General features: G+C 43.5%; 1 protein-coding gene across 1 annotated transcript; it reads left to right on the top strand.

Moving 5' to 3' along the window:
• The first annotated feature begins 104 nt into the window (after positions 1-104).
• On the top strand, positions 105-18314 carry URB2 (URB2 ribosome biogenesis homolog). The gene is made up of 9 exons (XM_065632763.1): positions 105-429; positions 1625-1801; positions 3506-6884; positions 9049-9209; positions 10405-10515; positions 11454-11696; positions 12748-12838; positions 14306-14445; positions 17950-18314. The coding sequence occupies exons 1-9, from the start codon at positions 304-306 to the stop codon at positions 18145-18147; spliced, it is 4626 nt and encodes a 1541-aa protein (XP_065488835.1). The 5' UTR covers positions 105-303; the 3' UTR covers positions 18148-18314.
• Positions 18315-19404: the final 1090 nt, after the last annotated feature.

Raw genomic sequence — 19404 nt, 5'->3', positions numbered from 1 at the left:
GCCGCCCCGCGCGCAGGCGCCCTCCGGCCGCCAATGGGCGCGAACTCCCCGCACCGCCTCCCGCGCTCGGCGCTCGGCTGGCGCTGCCTGGCTGGGGGGGCAGGCGGAGCGAGCGGCGCGGGCCCGGCGGCACGGGGAGCGCGGGCGGGAGCGGGGGCGGTGGGAGCGGGCCCGGGCTGGGGGGCCCGCCTGCGGGGAGGCCCTGAGGAGCGGGTGCGTGCCCACCTTCCCGTCCTACTGCCGTGGCTTTGGCGTTTATTTCAGCCGTGTCTCGCCGGCTCCCGAGCCCCATGTGCTGTCCCCATGGCCGCCATCTACTCCGGCATTTACCCGAAGCTGAAAAGCGCCAAGACTTCTTGGGAAGACAAACTCAAACTAGCCCATTTTGCCTGGATTTCCCACCAGTGCGTCATTCCTAATAAAGAGCAAGTAAGTACTTTTCAACGGTAAGCAACAAAAGAAAAAAATTCCCAATAATTAATTGTTGCCGAGGATGAATTGATTGATAAAATCCAGACCTCGTTGCTTCAGCTTTTGACCCCAGGCAGTAGTGCAAATATGGCTCTGATGATGATCTGTGAATGGCTCTCGATCTCTGTGTGGTTGTACAAAATGTTTTCATAACATCACCTTCCATGACGCTTCAGCAGAAAAACCTGCATTAGGGCAGGGAGAGTGTTTCTCATAGAGGGGCTGGTGCGTGTGTTCTGCCTCCCGGATAGACAAGAGACCGCTGTCGACAGAACTGTCATTAGCATGGTTTATTATATCCTACACAGGCTGCTCCAAAGTCTGATGGTTCTGGTCATACTTAGGAACAAGGACTCCAGAGTGGGAGAAGCGACTGTAGCCGCACACGTGTTTCCTGGTGCTCTCAGGTTGTGCACATGGGAGGAGTGCACTCAGGGTTCATGAACATCGCCTTGGAAGATGCTTGGAAACCGTCCTCTCCACTCTAGTCCTTTGGTTTGACCCTGTTTCCCAAACGTCTGTTCAGTCTTTCCCCAAGTGAGGAGTATCTTGTACTGCTCCCCCAGCCTTGTGGTCTTGTGCAGTCTAGTGCTTGTACCATCTGAGATCAGTGTTTTGAGTTCCTGTTATTTCAGTTACCTAGAAAACTAGATCTAGCCGTACACCATCATTTTATTTTGAAATCAATAATTTAAATGAATAGATTTCAACCTTTTCCCGTTTGCTTGTCAAAATTCCTAGGCCTGAATTTCTAGGCCATACCAAGAGGGGGATGTGGAAGGAATACCAATTGTCAGAAAGTGAAAACCACCTTATTCTTTATGTTTTGTTTTAAAAGACTATGTTTGCTAATCAGTATTGACTGTCAGAATTATAGCCTGATGAAAGGGCCTTAGGATGTTGACTCCTAAAAGCTGTCTTGTGGGGTACAGGGAAGCACAGGGCCAACATTTGACTTGGAATGAAAGCTCTAAGGAATGTAAATCTTAGTTAAAACCCACAACGGTGGACTTCTCTTCTAAGTCAGAGTCTGTTCTGCTTGGATGTAGAGCAGCTCTCAAGTGATGAGTGCTGTAATTGTGAAGAGGGACTACCTTTGTCTTGTTTTCACCTGGGGGTTATTAAAGATTACTTCTTTTCCCTTTTGTAACAGGTATTACTTGATTGGGTAAGCCATGCATTGGTTTCATACTACAATAAGAAACCTGAACTGGAGGATGAAGTTGTTGAGAAACTGTGGGCGTATTTAGACAATGTTATCCATAGTAGAAGACTACAGAATCTGTTAAAGAGTGGAAAGACAATCGGTCTCAGTTTTTCAGTGGCACAGGTAACTAAAACTCTGGATCTTTTGCAACATGCTGGATAGCAGTGTGTGTCTTCTACAGTATGTGACTTTTCCTCACAGTATGGAGTGTTACCTGAATTATATAATAATTAATGTGATTGCTTTTAGGACCTTTAGTAAAAAATTCTCTGTTTCTTTTCTGCAATACAATTTGTATTTTTGCAGCACTAAGGCTGAAAATGGCAGAGCATTCTAATAAGAACCTTAAACTTAATTTTCTGTCTTTGACTTCTTCAAACTATTAGAGAGTGAACTCGTTTAAGTATTTCAATAGGTTGGTAAAGGCTCGGTTCCATATCTTGCTATTCTGTGTTATTTACTGCTTTTATTGCCATTTTGCCTGTCTTAAAGTCTTAAAGAGAGAGATTTTTCCCTCACTGTGGGGCTCATCAGTGTGCTTGGCATGAGTACTTGTGCAGTGTGACATGCTGTTCAGCAGACACTGCAGCTTCTTATGATGACTCTGAACGGGGGTGGCACTGAATTATTATTAATCTTAATCATATCATTATTTTAACCTCATTTGAAAGTGAATGGGGGAGACTTCAGTTACAGTTTAGAACCGAACCAGAAAGTGTAACTTCTCGTTCGGCTTCCTGGTTACAGAAATAGCAGAATTAGTGGATGGCTGTAAACACCATCAAAATGGCTGGAAAAATGACCCTTTTAGTTGTGATGTAGTTGGAACGAAGCAGGAGAAAACTGTCTTTACCTGCAGAAATTGGTTTGTGAAGTACAGAGAATTGGTTGGAGGAGATCGGTGCTTCAGAGATGTTAGGCAGAAAGCATGCCAACTTTAAATGCGGACTGGGTGTGAAAACCTGTCTGTCTGAAGATTAGGAGAGAGGTATAGACCAGAGTACCCTAAAGATCATGGCCAGAGGTGGTAGAAAGTCCGGTGGAAGGAATTTAAGGATCTGTTTTAGTTCAGTGGGGCTTGAGCTGAGGAGGTGAACTGTCTGCTGCAAGGTGTAAGGAGACACATGAGATTTTTGACTCTGGAATATCAGCAGATTTGTAAATTGTTGCTGAATTTGTTTGCTGACAAGATTATCTGGACATGAGAAAAGGGAAGAAATGAAAAGGGGATCAAAGGAAAAAAAACATAGGGAAATCAACACTAAGTTTGAGAAAAGGTAGGGAAATGCAAGTTCAAGTAAATGTTAATTCTTTAGAACTGTGTGTCCCTTAAAGAGGAGAGAGAACAGTCCTTCACATTCCAGATATCAGCACAGGAAACTGGCTCTTTTTAAAATGTGAAAAGAATATTTAGTTGTGGGCATTCTTACAGAATAAGCTTCCTGGATCAAAGGTTGGAAGTGTGTTGTGTGTGGTTTTTTGTTGCTTGTTTGAAACATAATTTTGGGGACCTTGCAAGAAGGGAGGAAATTTACCCCTACTCCCTTTCTGCAGGATCAGTTATTAGGATCAGGTAGCAAACATACTGAATTGAGGCTTCCTTACACATCCTGTGGTATAAACAAATGCAGGGATGCTCTTCTGGCCAGAGGAACTTGTGTTTTGAGACCCACAATACAAGAGGCCCAGCAGCAGCTGTTGGCAGGTCCCTGTTGTTTCCTTCTTGTGGCCAGAGCTCACAGAAGGTGGTGTTGGTTCATTATGGTGAGTTTTATCTTTGTGTGCAAAATTAACTGGTTTGTTTGTTTGTTTGTTTCCAATCTTCAGGTCATAAATGAAAGATTATCAGAGGCCTGTTCTCAAAAAACGCAGCAAAACCTTGGCACTGTGCTGAGTTGCTCCAGTGGCATTCTTTCTACTCCTTCACTCTCCATCATTTACACAGCAAAATGTGAACTCTTGGTTGATCTTCTCAGCAAGCTGTCCAAGCTGGCATGTCAGCAGCTGGCTTCTGACAACTCTGTGGGCTCCCAGGTGTTCAGCGTCCTCCAGCTTACCTTTGCTCAATACCTCCTGATCCAGAGGCAGCAAACCAACCCAAATCGTGTATTTGGGCAAGTGACAAGTCACTTGCTCCAGCCGTGTCTGCTCCTGAGGCACTTGCTGACAGTGAGGAGCTGGACACAAGCAGATGACAACCACGTGCGTCAGCACCTGAGCAAGGAAATCCGAAACCAAGTAGAAACTTTGCTGCAGGCTGGGTTATTCCAGCCTGAGCTTTTCTCATCCTACAAAGAGGAGCTGCTACCAGAACAGGAATTCCAGGAGAAGAAGAAAGGAGCTTTGAAAAGTCTTTTGCTCCCAGTCAACACAGTGCAGACCAAGCTGGGGAGCAGCTTTTGTGAACCTGCCATCTATGGAGCTGTTGTGGCTGGTTCGGTGTCCTTGCTATATAAGCTCTTTTTGGACTCGTACTGTAAGGCAGAAAACCACCTCGTGTGCTTCCACATGCTCAGCAGACTTTTCACCTGCCTCAGGCTCTCTGGCCTGCAGCAGGGCGCAAGGGAGGATACGCTCTCTCCTGCGGACTGGAGCACAGAGCTGCTTGCTTTGGAACAGCTTCTGAACTTGGTGCTTAGCAGTGATATCTATAACATTGCCAGTGACCGTATCCGGCACATGGAGATACAGTTTGGGTTTTACCGCAAGCTAGCACAGATGCTGATGAGTCACTCCCAAGCTTCTGTCCCTGCTTGGTTCAGGTGTCTCAAACTGTTAATGTCATTAAACCACCTTATAGTAGAGCCAGACTTGGATGACTTAGTGGCCTCAGCTTGGATTGATGCCGAGGTCTCTGAGCCACGTACGAAGAAGCCCCAGGAGTCTCTCATCAGCACTATGTTTCAGACCTACTCCAAACTGCGACAGTTTCCACGGCTCTTTGAGGAGGTGCTGACAGTCATTTGCCGGCCGGCTGCTGATGAGCTGAGGCTGCCTGTCTTCTCTGCTGGCCTGACAGCAAAGCTTCGTGAGTGCCTCCTTGAACTGCCGCCCAACCAGATTCTGGACATTGTGTGTCTCTTTGTGGAGAAATGCCAGACCCTTATCGTTCCTGCTGTTGAAGGGTCGGCTGACATGGCCTTGAAGCTGCTGTCAGTGAGCTCAGTGCTGCATGCTTTTCTGTTCAACATGAGGAGCCTAGATGATGTCACTCCTTCACCTGTGGTACTTCGCACTCAGAGTCTGCTGGCGAAGATGCAGAAAGGAATAATTCAGCCACTGATGGAGCTGCTGCAGGCTCCTAGAAGAGAGGAAGAAAAGCCAGACCTTTGGCTAAGAAAGGCCAGTGACTCTGCTCTCCTCCTTGTTTACACTTGGATTGAGGTAGACACTTTGTTTGGCATTAGCTGCAGTAAATATGTGTCTTCAGCAGCTGAAACTGCAGGTGCTCTTACTGCATCTGCTGCAAGGCATGGGGGCATTTCGGCTTTCCTCCCTGGTGTGGAGGAGCAGTCATGGGAGAGAGTCATGGAACTTGCAAATAGTTTTACCTCCACTAGTAAATATTGCTTAGAACTACTCACACTTCAGAAAATGAAGATGATCTTAATGCAGACCAAAGCAGACCTGCAGGCCTTGCAGCATGCTGCAGCTTTCATCCTGGAGTCTGGGAGATCCAGCATGAGCAGGGGAGAATCTGAACCGTGGGATGGAGATATCACTGCGATAAGTGATCTCACCTACCCTACGGCCCACTGGCACCTTGTCATTTCCAACCTAACTATCCTGCTGCCGTATATTTCTCTGAAAGACGTAGAGTACATCGCAAACATGCTTTTGGAGACATTAGTATTGGCCAAAGCTGAGGAAGCTGATGTAGACATGGAGTCTTCCATCAGCATTGGAAAGATATCTCTTGGTTTGATGCACAGCTCCTTTCTCCCGGAAATGAAGGTCCTGCATTGTGCTTTTCTGACCAGTCTTATTCATCAGTTTGCTAAGGTGCTGCCCTCTGCTGCCAGGGACTCGATAGATCTGCCACTTCAACAGCTCTCTGCACGTAATATCCCTTGGCATGAAGAAGTCCTGGCTGCTTGCAGACATGTTGACCTCTTGGAAGCACCATCAGAAAACAAACCACTGAAGGATGAGCTCAGCTTGTCTTGGAAAACGTTGGAGAAAGTTGCCCAGTGTATAGTATTGTTAGTAAAAAACGGCTGCCCTGTCATGCTTAAAGAAAGTCAGCTGGAAAGGTTTTTGGGTTTGCTAGAAATTGCTTCTCTTCTGAAACTAGACAGTCTTCTTCCCTCTGACTGTACCCGGTGTTTTCTGGTGCTGTTGTCCCTGGTAGCCAATACCAGGGCAAGTGTCTCTTGCAGCAAGCTGTTACTGCTGAAGTTTTTAAGTACCTGCTGCCACCTTCTGAGGTGCCTGCAAGCTGGCAGGAATGCCAACTCTGTTTTTAAAGTGTTTCATGCCAGCGATATTCTTGAGGCTGTCATGACCTCCCAGCTCACAGCCAGTAAATTCTTCACTGATATTTTGACTGTTCCTGTTTGGGCACAGTATCTCCAGGAAGTCCAAGCCTTTTTGGAAGACTTTCTTCAGATGATTATTGAAAGAAGGCAAAGTGTGAAGCTCAACTTGGAAAAGTTCCTGTCGTTCCTGGTGAGCTGCAAGCCAGATGTTGGTGCAGCCAAAAGCAAAGGCTGCAAAAACTGGAATCCAGCAGCTGGGCAGTTCCTGCTCATGGCATTCACCACGCTGTGTCATGTAGTCACACTCTACCTTCAGCAGCTGCCAGAAAAGAAGCTGCAGTCTGTGGATGTAGCATCTGCTCTGTTGGAGCCAGTAGTTCTGCAGATGGTCAGAACTGTTGAACATGGTCTTCAGAGTAACACCCAAAACCAGCCTTTGCCTGTAGCGTTCATACCGTCTGTCACTACTCTTCTCAAAGCAGATCTGAGCTATGCTGTCAAGAAGGGCTGTCAGAAGGAGCTCAGTGGGTTTTTGGAGCAACCCCATATTAAACTGTACCAAAAGTTTTATTCTCAGATACTGAGAGAGCTGCCTTGCGCAGGAGGTAATCTGCAGTTCCTTCAGTCTGCGTTGCAGTTCCTGACTGTCTTCTGCTCAGTGCCAGAGCTGTATCCTGGAAAAGAAACTGCAGTCACGGTTGTTTTTGCTATGAAAAAACTCCTCACTGGTAGGAAAACTCCCGTTCTCCACTCCCTTTGTTAATTTTGCAGCACAGGGGCGAGTTAAAAGCTATTCAGTAAAACATACAGCTTTTTGAAAAGTCTGTATCTATTTTTTTGTGTTAAAGCAGTAGGCTATCCTTTTGTGAATGCATAACAGGAGCATTTTCAAGGAGGCAATGTTGTGGTACCTGGATCGCAGCCACCATCTGATTTGGTAACGATCTTCTCCTGGAAGACGCAAACATCTTAATAGAGTTAAGGTCCTCAGTTACTCATCCTCTCAGAGCATTGTGCCAGTAACTGGAATGTGGTTATAGTTCTGGGTGTAAGGCTGAAGGTGCAGGGTCCTGCTCCTGTGGTTGGTACAGTAGATACCAGTGAAACAGCTGATGTGCACCAGGTCAGATCTGATACATCTTATCTGAGGATCTTGGAGAACCTTACAGTAAAATACTCATCTGTGTTTGTATCTGATGGGCAAAGTTATACAGCAATGGAAATCGCCTAGCTGTTAAAGATGCTGAACACCCGTAATTCTGATAATGCCTGTGGGACACTGGCAAATCAGTGCCTTTTTCCCCATAAAATGAAGAGCCAAGGCTAGAAATGACATGACAAACGTCTCTTGCCAACTGTGTGGCCTAATGGCTCTTCTGTATTGTCTCGTTCAGAAAGTGAGACGTACTAAAACGGCATTGACATAATGGTTCTCTTTGACTTCTCCAAACAGTTGCAATTTGTCAAACTTACTACTAACATGCTGTAGTGCACACCTATGAGTAAAAAAAAATAAACTGAGCAGTCAGCCTCAGTATATGTTTATTTATAAATTATATGCATGTGCTACTCTGCTGCATATGTTCCAAAGCATACACAAAAAAGTTTAAAAAGCATGAGATAAAGATTAAATAAACATTATTTTTACATTTTATTTTATTTATTAAAGATTTATAATTCCTGCACCCCAATGGATTGTCTTGTGCACATCCTGGGGTGTGCGCACCCCACTTTGGAGGCTGCTGCTCAAGTGTGCTACAGTCATGATCTCAGTGTTTATATTGGCGTTAGGTGTTGAAGAACAGAGCACAGCTCTCCATGGAAAATCTGATCTTGAATTTGCACAGTTGAGTTTGAGCTAGAACTTACACATAGATACAGGCATAGTCTGTCTCTTCCCTAGCCTGTGTTTTGATCCTTCAGCGTTGTAGGGTTCAGTGAGGGCACTGAGAGCGGGGATTTCACACTACAACTAGGGACCGTGAGGACATGTCAGTTGCTGTATTTTTTTCTGCTGACTTTTCTCTCTCATGCTGTGCCTCACTTTACTAGTCTGAGATTGGTAAAGTGCTTTAGCCTGAAGATGTAATTAATCACTGTAAAAATCTGTAAGAATTTCTGATGAATAAGTAAAGTATTCAGTAAGATGAAATACGGATTCCTGTTGAAGAAGACTTTCAGCATTGCCACAGATCCTGTAGATCAGGGGTGTCAAACTCGTTTTCACCGGGGCCACAGCACCCTCGCAGTTGCCTTCAAAGGGCCGAATGTAATTTTAGGACTGTATAACTGTAGGAGTAGTTACATTAATACAGTCCTAAAATTATATTTAGCCCTTTGAAGGAAACCGTGAGGCTGGTGTGGCCCCGGTGAAAACGAGTTTGACACCCTTGCTGTAGATACTTGTGGAGCTAAAAAACAAGCCTTCAGAATCGATTAAGATATGAGCTAGTCCAGGACTGCCTATGTAATAATAATTGAGTAAGTGGGAAGTATGACTTATGATCAGCAGAGACCTAAACTTTGTCAGCTTAATGGTTTTGTGGTTTGCGATGGCTTTCTGGCCAGCGTTTGTAGTAAAGCCCTGTGGCCTGTTTAGCTGATTCCTTTGGCCTGTGCACATGTTTTGTTGTAGTATTTCCATACTGCTGAAGGCTTTTTCTTGGTATGAGTACTGCTCTCTGAAACCTAGGGCAGGAAATTCTCAAGAACAGCAATTCATTGCACTGTTGGGGAGGGAGGTAAAGGGAAAGCATGGGGCCCTCTATGTATTTGAGCATTAAAAAGGTACCTGCGGAGCTGTTTTAAGGTTTGATTCGCCCTGTTCTTACCTGTCTTGGGTCCCTGTCTTGGGAATGCATCAAGACATGCTTGTGTCTCTTGAATACCCAGATCCTGCAGTCACAACCCAGGTGATCCGAACTATGGAGATGGAGCTGACAGAGGTGCTTGTCCAGCTGCTGGGAAACTGCTCTGCCGAGGAGTTTTATGCCATAATGAGGCTGGTGCTGCAGGGTCTCGAAATGAGGAACGTTTGGCAACAGAATGCTAAAGTAAGGCATAAGCTTAGTCTATTTTCAACTTCTTTCTTCAGTTTTCTGTATCTCAAAATTTTTTTTTGACTGAATGATAAATCTGATAAATGTTTTTTTCCTTCTTCCTGCTTTATGTTCAGTGGTCAGGTCAAATTAATTTGCACAGTTAAGGGCTTAGTGACTGTGTTGAGTATATTCTGCATATAAATTGAGAGAGGTGGAAGGACCATGGAAACTTACTGGAAGAACTTTCTGTCCAGTTTAAGGACTCAGTAGTCTTAATCCATTAATACATTAATTAATGTATTGTCAACAGAAATCACACAGCTGTGATGTTACAGACCATGCTGAGATTTTTTTTCTACTTGCACAACAGATACTAGCAGTCAGTGAGTTTAACAACTGTTTGTCTGTGGCTCTTCTTAACAGGGTTAAAGGGACTTTTAGAAATGTTAGCAATTTTAAGTAAAACCAATACTGCACCTGTGCTTTTGGTATTTGTCTCTATAAAAGCTTTTACTGTGTAATAACCAGATACCACTCAGTAGCTTTTTAAATACTGTGCCTTTCTCCAGAGCAGCTTAAGCAGCAGTGATGACATATGGAACACTTTTGGGAAAAAAGCCAGCTGTACCCTCCATAGAAAGCTCAGTGACTTGAGAATGAAACTTGGATTAAACTTGGGGGTTTATCTGGTGTCTCTTATTTTTCAGAAATAAACATGGTTGTGCTGCATCAATTCTTGATATGTCGTTTTGAAAGTGTATCTGGAATTCCCGTGCTATGCATATAATTCCTGCCACCTGTCGTAACAGCCAGCAAGTAAAAAAGCCCCTGCTACCAAATGCAGCATTCTTAGTGTATAGTGTACTGTTGTCCCTGTTTTCCTCCTGCTTCCCTCTGTTATCCAGTGGCAGCTGAAGGAGAAGGCTTTGCTTTCTTAAAAATCACATAAGCCTTTTTGTACAGTAAGTTGATTCCAAATTAAATGTAGCATGCAGTGCATTTGGGCCAGTGCTGCTCAGCATATTGCATTTTGTTGAGCTGCTGTTTACTTCACAGTTTTCAGAGAGATCTGTTGGTGGGAGGACTTTCATGTGTCAAGGCTCTGGTAATGCTCAAAACTGCCACTGCCCTTGAAAGGGCTCTTCTGTACTTGAAAAGAGCCAGTGCATATTGTACCCGTGACTGATCATCAGTCTGTTTTCTGCAGGAAGTATTGTCAGCTGTTACGCTAACCAAATTGTTGCTGAGCTGCCCGATAAGTGGAGACAAAGAGAAAGCTTTCTGGTTTGCCAGCCCACAGATAATCACAGCTTTAGCTGTAAGTATCTCTTTATTGTAACTTCATTACTTATCCCTTTTATTTATTGAAGTCTGTAGCGGTTACATCTAACATGCACAGAGGCATACAGGAACAAAAAAGTTGTGGATACTAGAGAAATCCATACCAGATTCACCTGCGCTGTTTAGTCACAACCCTTTCTCTCCTCCTTCTTCAAGTAAATCTCCTCATATGAGTGCAGTGTGTATGTTATCTGTTTCTTATTACCAGTAATTTTCTGTGACTGAATCTGGAGCTTGGGAGAAACTTGTTAGGCTGCAGAGAAGAGAGTCTGAGTCTCCTGTCCTTCCTCCTGTCCAAAAGAGAAGGTAACTGTCAGCCATGTGTCGCAGCAGAAGCCAGCAGCAGCAAAACAAAAAGAAAAATTTGCTCATATTAAAAGAAAAAAAAAAAAGGATAATATAAATTCACTGAGTTTTGAATGGGAAACTTAACGGAACATAACCAAACCCAAGTTTCCTGTCCTTCGTTTGTACAGCCTACAAACCCAGTGATGTAGGTTTTTCTTCTCTCGATGATGTCTCTAGACCAGGATTTTTTAGAAGTTGGCTCTACAATGCCTGGGAATCGTAAGCATGCAGTTTCTGCCCTTTTTTGGTAGGTCTGCATGCTTGTAAGGGAGAGAACTGCATCATTGTGTTCATGTGAGGAGGTGCAAAGAGGTGCTGGTTGTTGGGACTGGGAAGTAGTGGCAATTCCACGCTGACAGCAGTGCTTGCTGGAAATGCATCATGTGCATCCTCGCCCAGAGTGCAGCAGCACAAAAATGGCTAAAGTGCAGAAGTCTTCCTGCCAGTCCAGCTTGTACCACTCTAGTTCCATTGCCTCAAGTCAGAGCACTGTGGTTCTCTGGTGTGCAAATGCTAGTGAGAGGCGGCTAACACACTCCTCCTTATCTGTTTCCTCTCTTCTTGTAGTTGCAAACTAAAGAGGCCTGTCAGGATCAGTCGCTGATTCCCACCATAGTTATACCTATTCTAGAGACGGTAGCAGCTCTGCTAAGGCAAGGAGAAGGGGTTCTCTTGAATCCACACCATGTGGCATTGGCATTCAGCATTCTCCAGACAGTGCCTCTGGATCATCTGAAGACAGAAGATTATCGTGGTGTCTTCCTGGGAGTCCATGAAGTGCTCTTCTCTATTGTGCAGTGTCATCCGAAGGTATATCTGTGAGGGGGTGCGGAGAAGGGGAAAAAGGCAGAAAGAACCAACATAGAGGCCAGTGATGAGAAATTTTATTTTACTAGTGGTTTCGAAATAATTTGTCCTGATAGTATAAAAGTGCTTTGTACTGCTTGTCATTGAGAAGGGTGGGAATCTCAAAATCACATAATTTCAGTTGCTTTCCTGCTTTATTTTATGCCTGTGTTGTCGGTCTTTGGCAGAAGATTGCTTATCAACATCTGATGCTAGAGCAGAATAAAACTTGCCCTTTTTATGTGATTGATTTATAGAAGCACAAATGGCTCAGGCCGTAGGACCTCATTCTTACTGGAAATTAAGATTCTGCAGTCCTTTGAAAACATGGCTTAGACATGTTAGAAGTTGGTGACTTTCAAGCATTGTACCATCCTGGTGTTCTTGTCAGCTTACTGGCATGGGAAAGTGAACATGTGCCAGGACTTGCACAGGGCTGGAGATACTCCTACATCGAATATGTAGGCAGAGGCGGGAGAAAAAAGGAAAGAGGCCTCATGCATTTGTATTAGGACTGAGAGGGAAGAAAGTTAAAGATGAGGAAATGGCAAATTCTAAAAGCAAGGCAGTAGACCTTGCTAAAGTGCCCTTACAAAAACCCTGTGGTAAGAAACTGCCTGTCCAGGCTGTTCTACATGGTGATGCATAGTGTTACTGCATCCAGTGTTCTGTGAATCTGTTTGGCTGCATAGGTTCTCTACCAGCAAGAACAAATTCTCTAGACATTAGATACTAAATCGAATGCTGCTTTGGAGAGATGGAGCAACTAATAGGATGTTTACTTGTTATTTATATTTGAATGTGACCAGGACTGCAGTCCTGCTCCAGGGTTCTCATGTGCTAGATATTGTATGGATGCAGAATGAAAAGACAGTCTCTGTTCCTGACAGCTGTATAAACTATATAGCTTCCTTCACAGAAATTGATTTCTCTCAGACTATAGGGTGATGTACCTCTACTCGCTCCACTCTCTTTACTGCATAATCTCAGATGATTTTATTTCATGTCTTTGCAGGTGCTATTGAAAGCAGCACCATCTTTTCTGAACAGTTTCCATCGTCTGGTTGTTTCTGTCATGCGTGAAGGACGTCAGAAAGGAGACAGAGGTAACATTTCTTTTCCACTTCTGCACTACATATACACACTGTGATTTCGTATATTCTAGAAGAGAGGATGCAGAACAGGGCAGTCTGACACCAGAAGCAAAGTCCTCAAAACCTAGTGGCGGCATTGAAACCATTAGCCCTATCTGTCCTTTATGTAAAATTGAGGGTGAGCTTTGCAGTATTGTGGGCTTATGAGGATAACTGGGGCTCCTGTGGAGCTGCATCCAGATAGCACTGCTTTAGGTGAACAAGGTATTCTTCACTGACTGGCTGGCAAGTAGACAGGAACCAGTAAGGCTTGCTGTGCCCGATTTCTGCTCTTCCTATCAAGCTCTGTGCCTGAAACATAGTGGCTGTGGATTCTGGTGATACGTGTTAATATGCCAAACTTATAGCCCCAAATAGATCCTACTAAGTGGAACTTCTTGAGACTGGAAGTATGTTTACTACAGGCCTGAATTGTCACCATTCTGTGCTAAGGATAAAGCCAGAACATTACACGTATCTGAAGCATCAGTTGAGATTAGATTATATATCTGTGTGGTGAAGGATTTAGAATTAGTGTAGTTAAATACCTCAAAAGGAAGAAAGAAAAAAGACTTATTACTGGAAGTTGTTAAATAATTTGCATTGTTAAAGTAGCCAAGTCAAAGATGTTCACAGTGATTAAGGCAATCCTCCTGTGCTTTACGCTGGTCAGAACACAAGTAACCTGTCATTAATAGTGTGACTTTTTGAGACAAGTTGACTTCATGGCCTGCAACTGCTTGTATCCCAGCTTTCCACTGATGTCCTACAGCTTATTCCATGTTCAGATTTATCTCAGCTGATATGTTGCCCACAGCTGTGGGCGAGTGTAAATGTATGTATGCATCATGGAGGAACATACTGACAAAGAGTCAATGATAGGAGAACAGATATGTTAAACTGGTGCCAAACTTTTAGAGTTTGCTAGATTCTGTAATATGTTTGCGTAAGGCAAGGGTCACTGGAAACTTATGGGTACATGGCATCCTAAAGTTTAAAAACATGCTGTTTATCTTTGCAGGATTGTTTTATTTTCATACCACGTAACATGAAAGTTATTTCTAGATTTCCCTTCTCTCATGTTTGTATTCTCTTCATTCACTGCCTACTGAAAGGGTAAATTCTCAGGTGATCTCTGCAGTCTCACTTTAAATATCTCCAGTGCTGTGGCTTCTGCTGCTGTATTACATGTAATGAATCTAATCAGAAAGCTTTCTTGTTATGCTATTTCTAAGAGATGCCTTCTGATTTTCTGTAGGTAGCAAATATAATTTTCTAGTCTCCTTGTTCTCTCCTCCACAGTGATGGTTGGGACTGAATCATGGAAGGGACCATAGCTGCAGCTTTTAAAATTTCGACAGATAACAGACCTTTTTTTTTTTTTTTTCCCTAGTGTTTTTAAGCCTTAAATGCCAGACTGCAACTCACTTTCTATTTTAGGCAACACAGATGAGTTTGAAGTTATACTGAAGTGTGCACACTTGGTAGAACGGATGTATACTCATATCGCTGCAGAAATGGAAGACTTTACTGTGTTTTCTGCTTTCATTGTGGCTCAGTATGTGACGGAATTGCAGAAGGTAACGTTTTCTTATCCATCTTCAAAATGCCATGGTATTGTACTGGCTTTGGAGCTCCTGTTCCAAAGGCAGCTGTATTAAGTTTTTTAAAATCTGTGAAGTTATAAAATTGTTGTGCCTCATGGGGATACAGGTTTGATCCAGACATTCTGTTATTTTGAGCAAGAATTCCTGAGGAATTTTCTTACCTAGCTCATGAAAACTTTCTAAAGTTGCGGGCTGTGTTGTTTTTTAAGGGAAAACAATGCAATGCCTATTTACAGAGCTGCTTTGCTTTATTGGGTGGTGTTTCTTCATGTGGTAGTTAGATTCTTCTAGCTAGTCTCAGTTGTCCAGGATTGATAGCAGATAGGGCCCCATCTGGCAAAGTGATGGAGAAAAATTCTGCTGGAAGATGTCTTTTAATTTGCTCTAAATGAGTAAGTGAATGGAGAAAATGTTACCAAGCTTTTCAGTAGTTCTCCTTCTGTACCAAGGATATCATTCCCATCCTTGCTGAAAACAACTACTCCTACTATTAGGAATGTCAGAACCAGGTCAGTAGCTTCTCGCATCCAGACCTAAGTTCAAATTGTCATTCTTGTCAGCCTCATGGATTTAGATTTCACCAGGGTTTGAATGCTGCTTGTGTTGCAAGTACCTGTGAATTGTTTTTTGTGGCTCTGGCCTGGGCATGGGCTGAAATGCGAAAAGGAGTTTTAGTATTTGATTTTAGGCTCTCTTACCACAAAAATATCCTGACTGGTGCTGTGTTTCTGAAGGATTATAGTGTAGCAAATGTAACTAACCATGAAGGTTGTTAGGAAGCCTAAACTCAGCTGCCTTCTCTATTGCCCAGCTTCTTTCCAAGGTTTAGGAGCAAAACATTAGAATATGTCAATTTTTAGCTACTTTATTTAATGTTCCTGGTAAGTTGGTTATTGTTTACATAATAAACATAGTACTTCAGGAAATACTAGGGACGAATTACTACTAAGATTACTTCTGCTCTAATTGACTATCTCTCAACTCAGTAATCTGTTTGTTACTGAATGTAGAGCCTTTACTCAGAAAGCCTGACTTGAACTGTCAAATAACCTTTCCAAGTTAAAAGGACACTTAGTGTCAGCAGCGTACAAAGTCTCATGAGACTTCTAGGAGAGTTTTGTGCAATACTGATCACTGGGAAACGGAAGGTGATGGATGACAGCTGAAACCACAGGTCAGCAATGTACGCATGGAACCTTTGGGCGTGGAAAAGGGAATCGGTGTAGTGAGCCACCAGACACTGTGACAAAGAAGTGTTTTCTGTCTGACAGAATAGATAGAGCACAAGTGGGTGATGATTTGCTCATTAGGCTGGTGAGAATTGATGGATAAGGGAGAAAGGGGAGGCCTCAGCACGCCTATCTTAGGGAGTCACATACACATCTTTCATGTTGCTCTGCAGAGGGAGAGAAAAGCTCCTTTAACCATTCTTCTGAGTCCAGATCAGTGGCTTTCAGCCTGTGATCTGAAGACCATGGGGCTCCATCAAAGGTAACTGAGGAAAACATGTTGGTAGATTTAAATCTTTATAGGGGCATCTGCACACTTGCTGGAACCCTTTTAAGGGTCTGCAAACTAAAACTGGTGAAAGCCATGGGCCTAAACATCCACTTACTCCTAAAGTGGCAGTGTAACAGTTCCCTCAGTACTTCCTCTTTATACCAGGAAATAAAATATCCTTGTGAAATATTTTGTGTTAGTCTAGAAAGATTCCTTGCTGGAGTGGGTGGCATCTATAGCCTCTTTCACACTGTTGACAGTGCTTTTCCCTTGTTGCCTATGAGCTGTTGGTTAACTCAGCAATAGTGAAATATCTCTTCACACATTTGATGTCTCACATCAAGAGCTCTGTAATGCTTGACAAATTGGTTGTGCTAACTATGTACACCATAAAACACTTACAAGCATAATTAACTGCCAGCCAGAAGTGGCAGCTGTTTAAATCTTTGGTTCTGCTTCCCACGGTGTTACTTGAGGGTGTTTATGGGTAACTGCACGACAAAGCAGGAATGGCCCAAATAGGGCATGGGTCCAGATTAATTTGTGATGTAAGGGATGCAGTTCCATTAACCACAGCTCTGAGGTATCTGCTTATCCCAAGTGGGACAGCTGGTCCATCTTGTCAAAATTTCTGTGTTTTCCTGTGCTCATTCTCTGCAGTGATTTCTCTGCCCTGGGAAGGGAGAGGCCAGCCCAGAGCATTCACCGGGAGTTGTGATGCTCAACTGTTCTGTTACTTCAGTGCACGACATGGGGAGAAATAACATCTGTTATAAACCAGCCAATAGATGACTGACTTAGAGGGGAAAAATGTCAAACTTCTGGACACGCAAACTCATCGGGATCACAAACCCAAAGAAAGGCTTACGCACCTTAATGCCTACTCTATGTTTTTCCTGGCTATGTTAGCAGGTCTAATAAAATATACTAGCTGTTTTATGTTTAGGGCAGAAGGAGAGCAGGAGCCTGTCAGAGTGATTAGGAGTGCACTTCATTAGTGGAAAGTTTATTAGTTGCCTCAGGAAGAAAGAAGTCTGAATTTTAATGACAGCTTTTAATGTAATTTTCATTAGGCCTGGGGGGCAGATGCTTAGGTCTGGTGGCATAAAGCTAATTCTGGGATTCAGCAAAGACATGGTTCTGCAGAAAAATAATGTGATTATGCCAAAGGCCAGCACCACCTCAGGCAGTGAAGTATTTAGCAAGTGATTGTGAGCACAGGACAAATTTCAGTTATCCTGGAGCAACAGAGGACTCCAGAGTCAGCACTGTTGTTCCTGGTTGTAGTGGTGGTTCTGCCAGTTGAGGGGTCAAGCAGGAGCAAGGCACTGAGTCCTCGGTCACTTTGTGTATTCCTTCAACTTTCTGCCTGTCTTCAGGCAAGGGACCTGATTTCTGATGTTAGATAAAGGAAATGCACATCTCCTGAGCTTTTTGAAGGCTTATTTTATGCAGGCTTATACATTGAAGTCCTCAGATACAAATTGTTAGATTAATATCAAGTTATTAAGTGATACATTAAAATGGATTGACTACCCAAAGTAAATTATGAAGTAGCCTAAAGGAAGCACTCATTTGAAACTGAGACTTAGTAGCATACAACTAGCATGACACATACAGAATCTACTGGAATGTGTAATCCAGGGCAAGTATTTTATAGTTTTTTAATTACAGTTGTTCTGCTGATGAATTTTCATGTGATTTCAAGATGATCAGTGTCTTTGCCTCCTCAGCAATGTGTATAGTAGCACTCCTGTGCATTTCATTGCCAGGGGAATGCTTGTTCTGCAAAACATGTTTGCAGAAATCAGGAAAATACTGCACAAGTCAAAATCTCAGATTTTATCTAATGGACTGTTCCAGATGGTCTGATGCACTGGATAACATGTTGTCAGCATTTAATGTATATTGACTGTGGAAAGGGTGTTTTCTTGCCTTTTTGTCTTCAAGTTTCATGAAATTCTGTTCTTCTCGTAGGTGACTTTGCACCCGGCTGTGAAGAAACATCTCACAGAAGGGATATATCACATCCTTGACCTTTGCATTGAACGGGACATCAAGTTTTTAAATGCGTCATTACCAGCAGGTGTAAGGGAGGTCTTTAAGGATCTGTATAGTGATTACAACCACTACCATAAAACAAAAAAACAGGGGGAGGAAAAGTATACTGCATGATGAATCCTGCCTGGTGCTGCATAATCAGTTATGAACTGATCTTGCAGTGCTCAGAAAATCCTCAGTAACTGTTTGGTTTGGGGTGACGAGTAAGGTCAGATCTGAAGGGGGTCCTTTAAACATGGATTGCATCTGTCTCTATACAGCCAGGCTTCATAAAGGGAAAAGGGGAAGGGGGAGGGAGGGTGTGCTATTAGCTCTGGTCCTGCTGCGTGCCACACATGGCAGAACGGCTGCACCTGTGCTGGCCCTGGTGAACGTGCTGGGAGCCCTGAGGAGCTCGCTGCAGTCTGGCAGCAGATGTCAGGCTTTGGCACATCACGGTGCTTTTCTGTGGAAGCAATAGTCTGGTGCAAAAGCCAGTGAGGGTTATAACTCCTCGCTTACATGGTAAGCAGAATTCAAGCAGTTAAAGTGCTTATTTTTGTGCCCTGTTATTTTACATTTTGTTACTGTAGACGTTCGTGAATGTTACACCGCTGTGTGTAGGCTACTGTGCAAAACTGTGGAAATACAGTAAAAAATTTGAAAGTTTGTATATCTTTGCTTGGTTAGTTTTGCTCTTTAACCCAGCCTTGGGCAACCCGGTCTGACCTATTGAATTTCCTTTCCAACTTAATTACCCTGTGATCTCATGATAATCAAAAAGACTGACTACTTAGAGCTCTGGTCAATTTACTGTCATTAAGCAATTACACTTGGTCATCTGAGCTGTGCTCACTCTCGGTGTGCATTTTTATCTTGTGACAAATGCTAAGTACCAAGACCTATCCGAGACCTCTTTGGTCCAAGCTGAGCTTTGGTGCTTTGCATTCACTCTAGGTCAAGAGCAAGCCCTGGATTTACTGCAGCTCAACTGACGGTAATTTAATAAGCTGTGGTAAATTAATCACATTTGAGCGTGTAAGAAGCTTTATGAAATAGCTGCCTCTCATTAGCTTAGACTACAGAAGTTTATTTTTTTGAAATGTTAGAGGCTAAAGATCCAAACTTTTACTTAAGTGGTAAAACAGTCTTCACACGTGCATGCAGTTAGTAAGAACTCAATACTCTCACATGATTATCTGCTTTAATCTACAGACAGGGCAGAGGAAGACTGGAATATGGCTTACCACTTCTACTAGGCCCATCTGCCTCGTAGCAAGGTCCAAAGGATGAAGTTTGGCTGCAGTGGGAGACTACATGTGGCACAGACACGGGAGGTGAATGGGGTTGCTGGGGAGCCAAGGCAGGTGGAGCTGGACCTCGGGGCAGGCA

The sequence above is a fragment of the Caloenas nicobarica genome, chromosome 3, assembly GCF_036013445.1.
Source record: "Caloenas nicobarica isolate bCalNic1 chromosome 3, bCalNic1.hap1, whole genome shotgun sequence".
Lineage (NCBI taxonomy): Eukaryota > Metazoa > Chordata > Aves > Columbiformes > Columbidae > Caloenas > Caloenas nicobarica.
The sequence above is the reverse complement of the archived record's forward strand: the minus strand, read 5'-3'. Positions and strand labels throughout refer to the sequence as shown.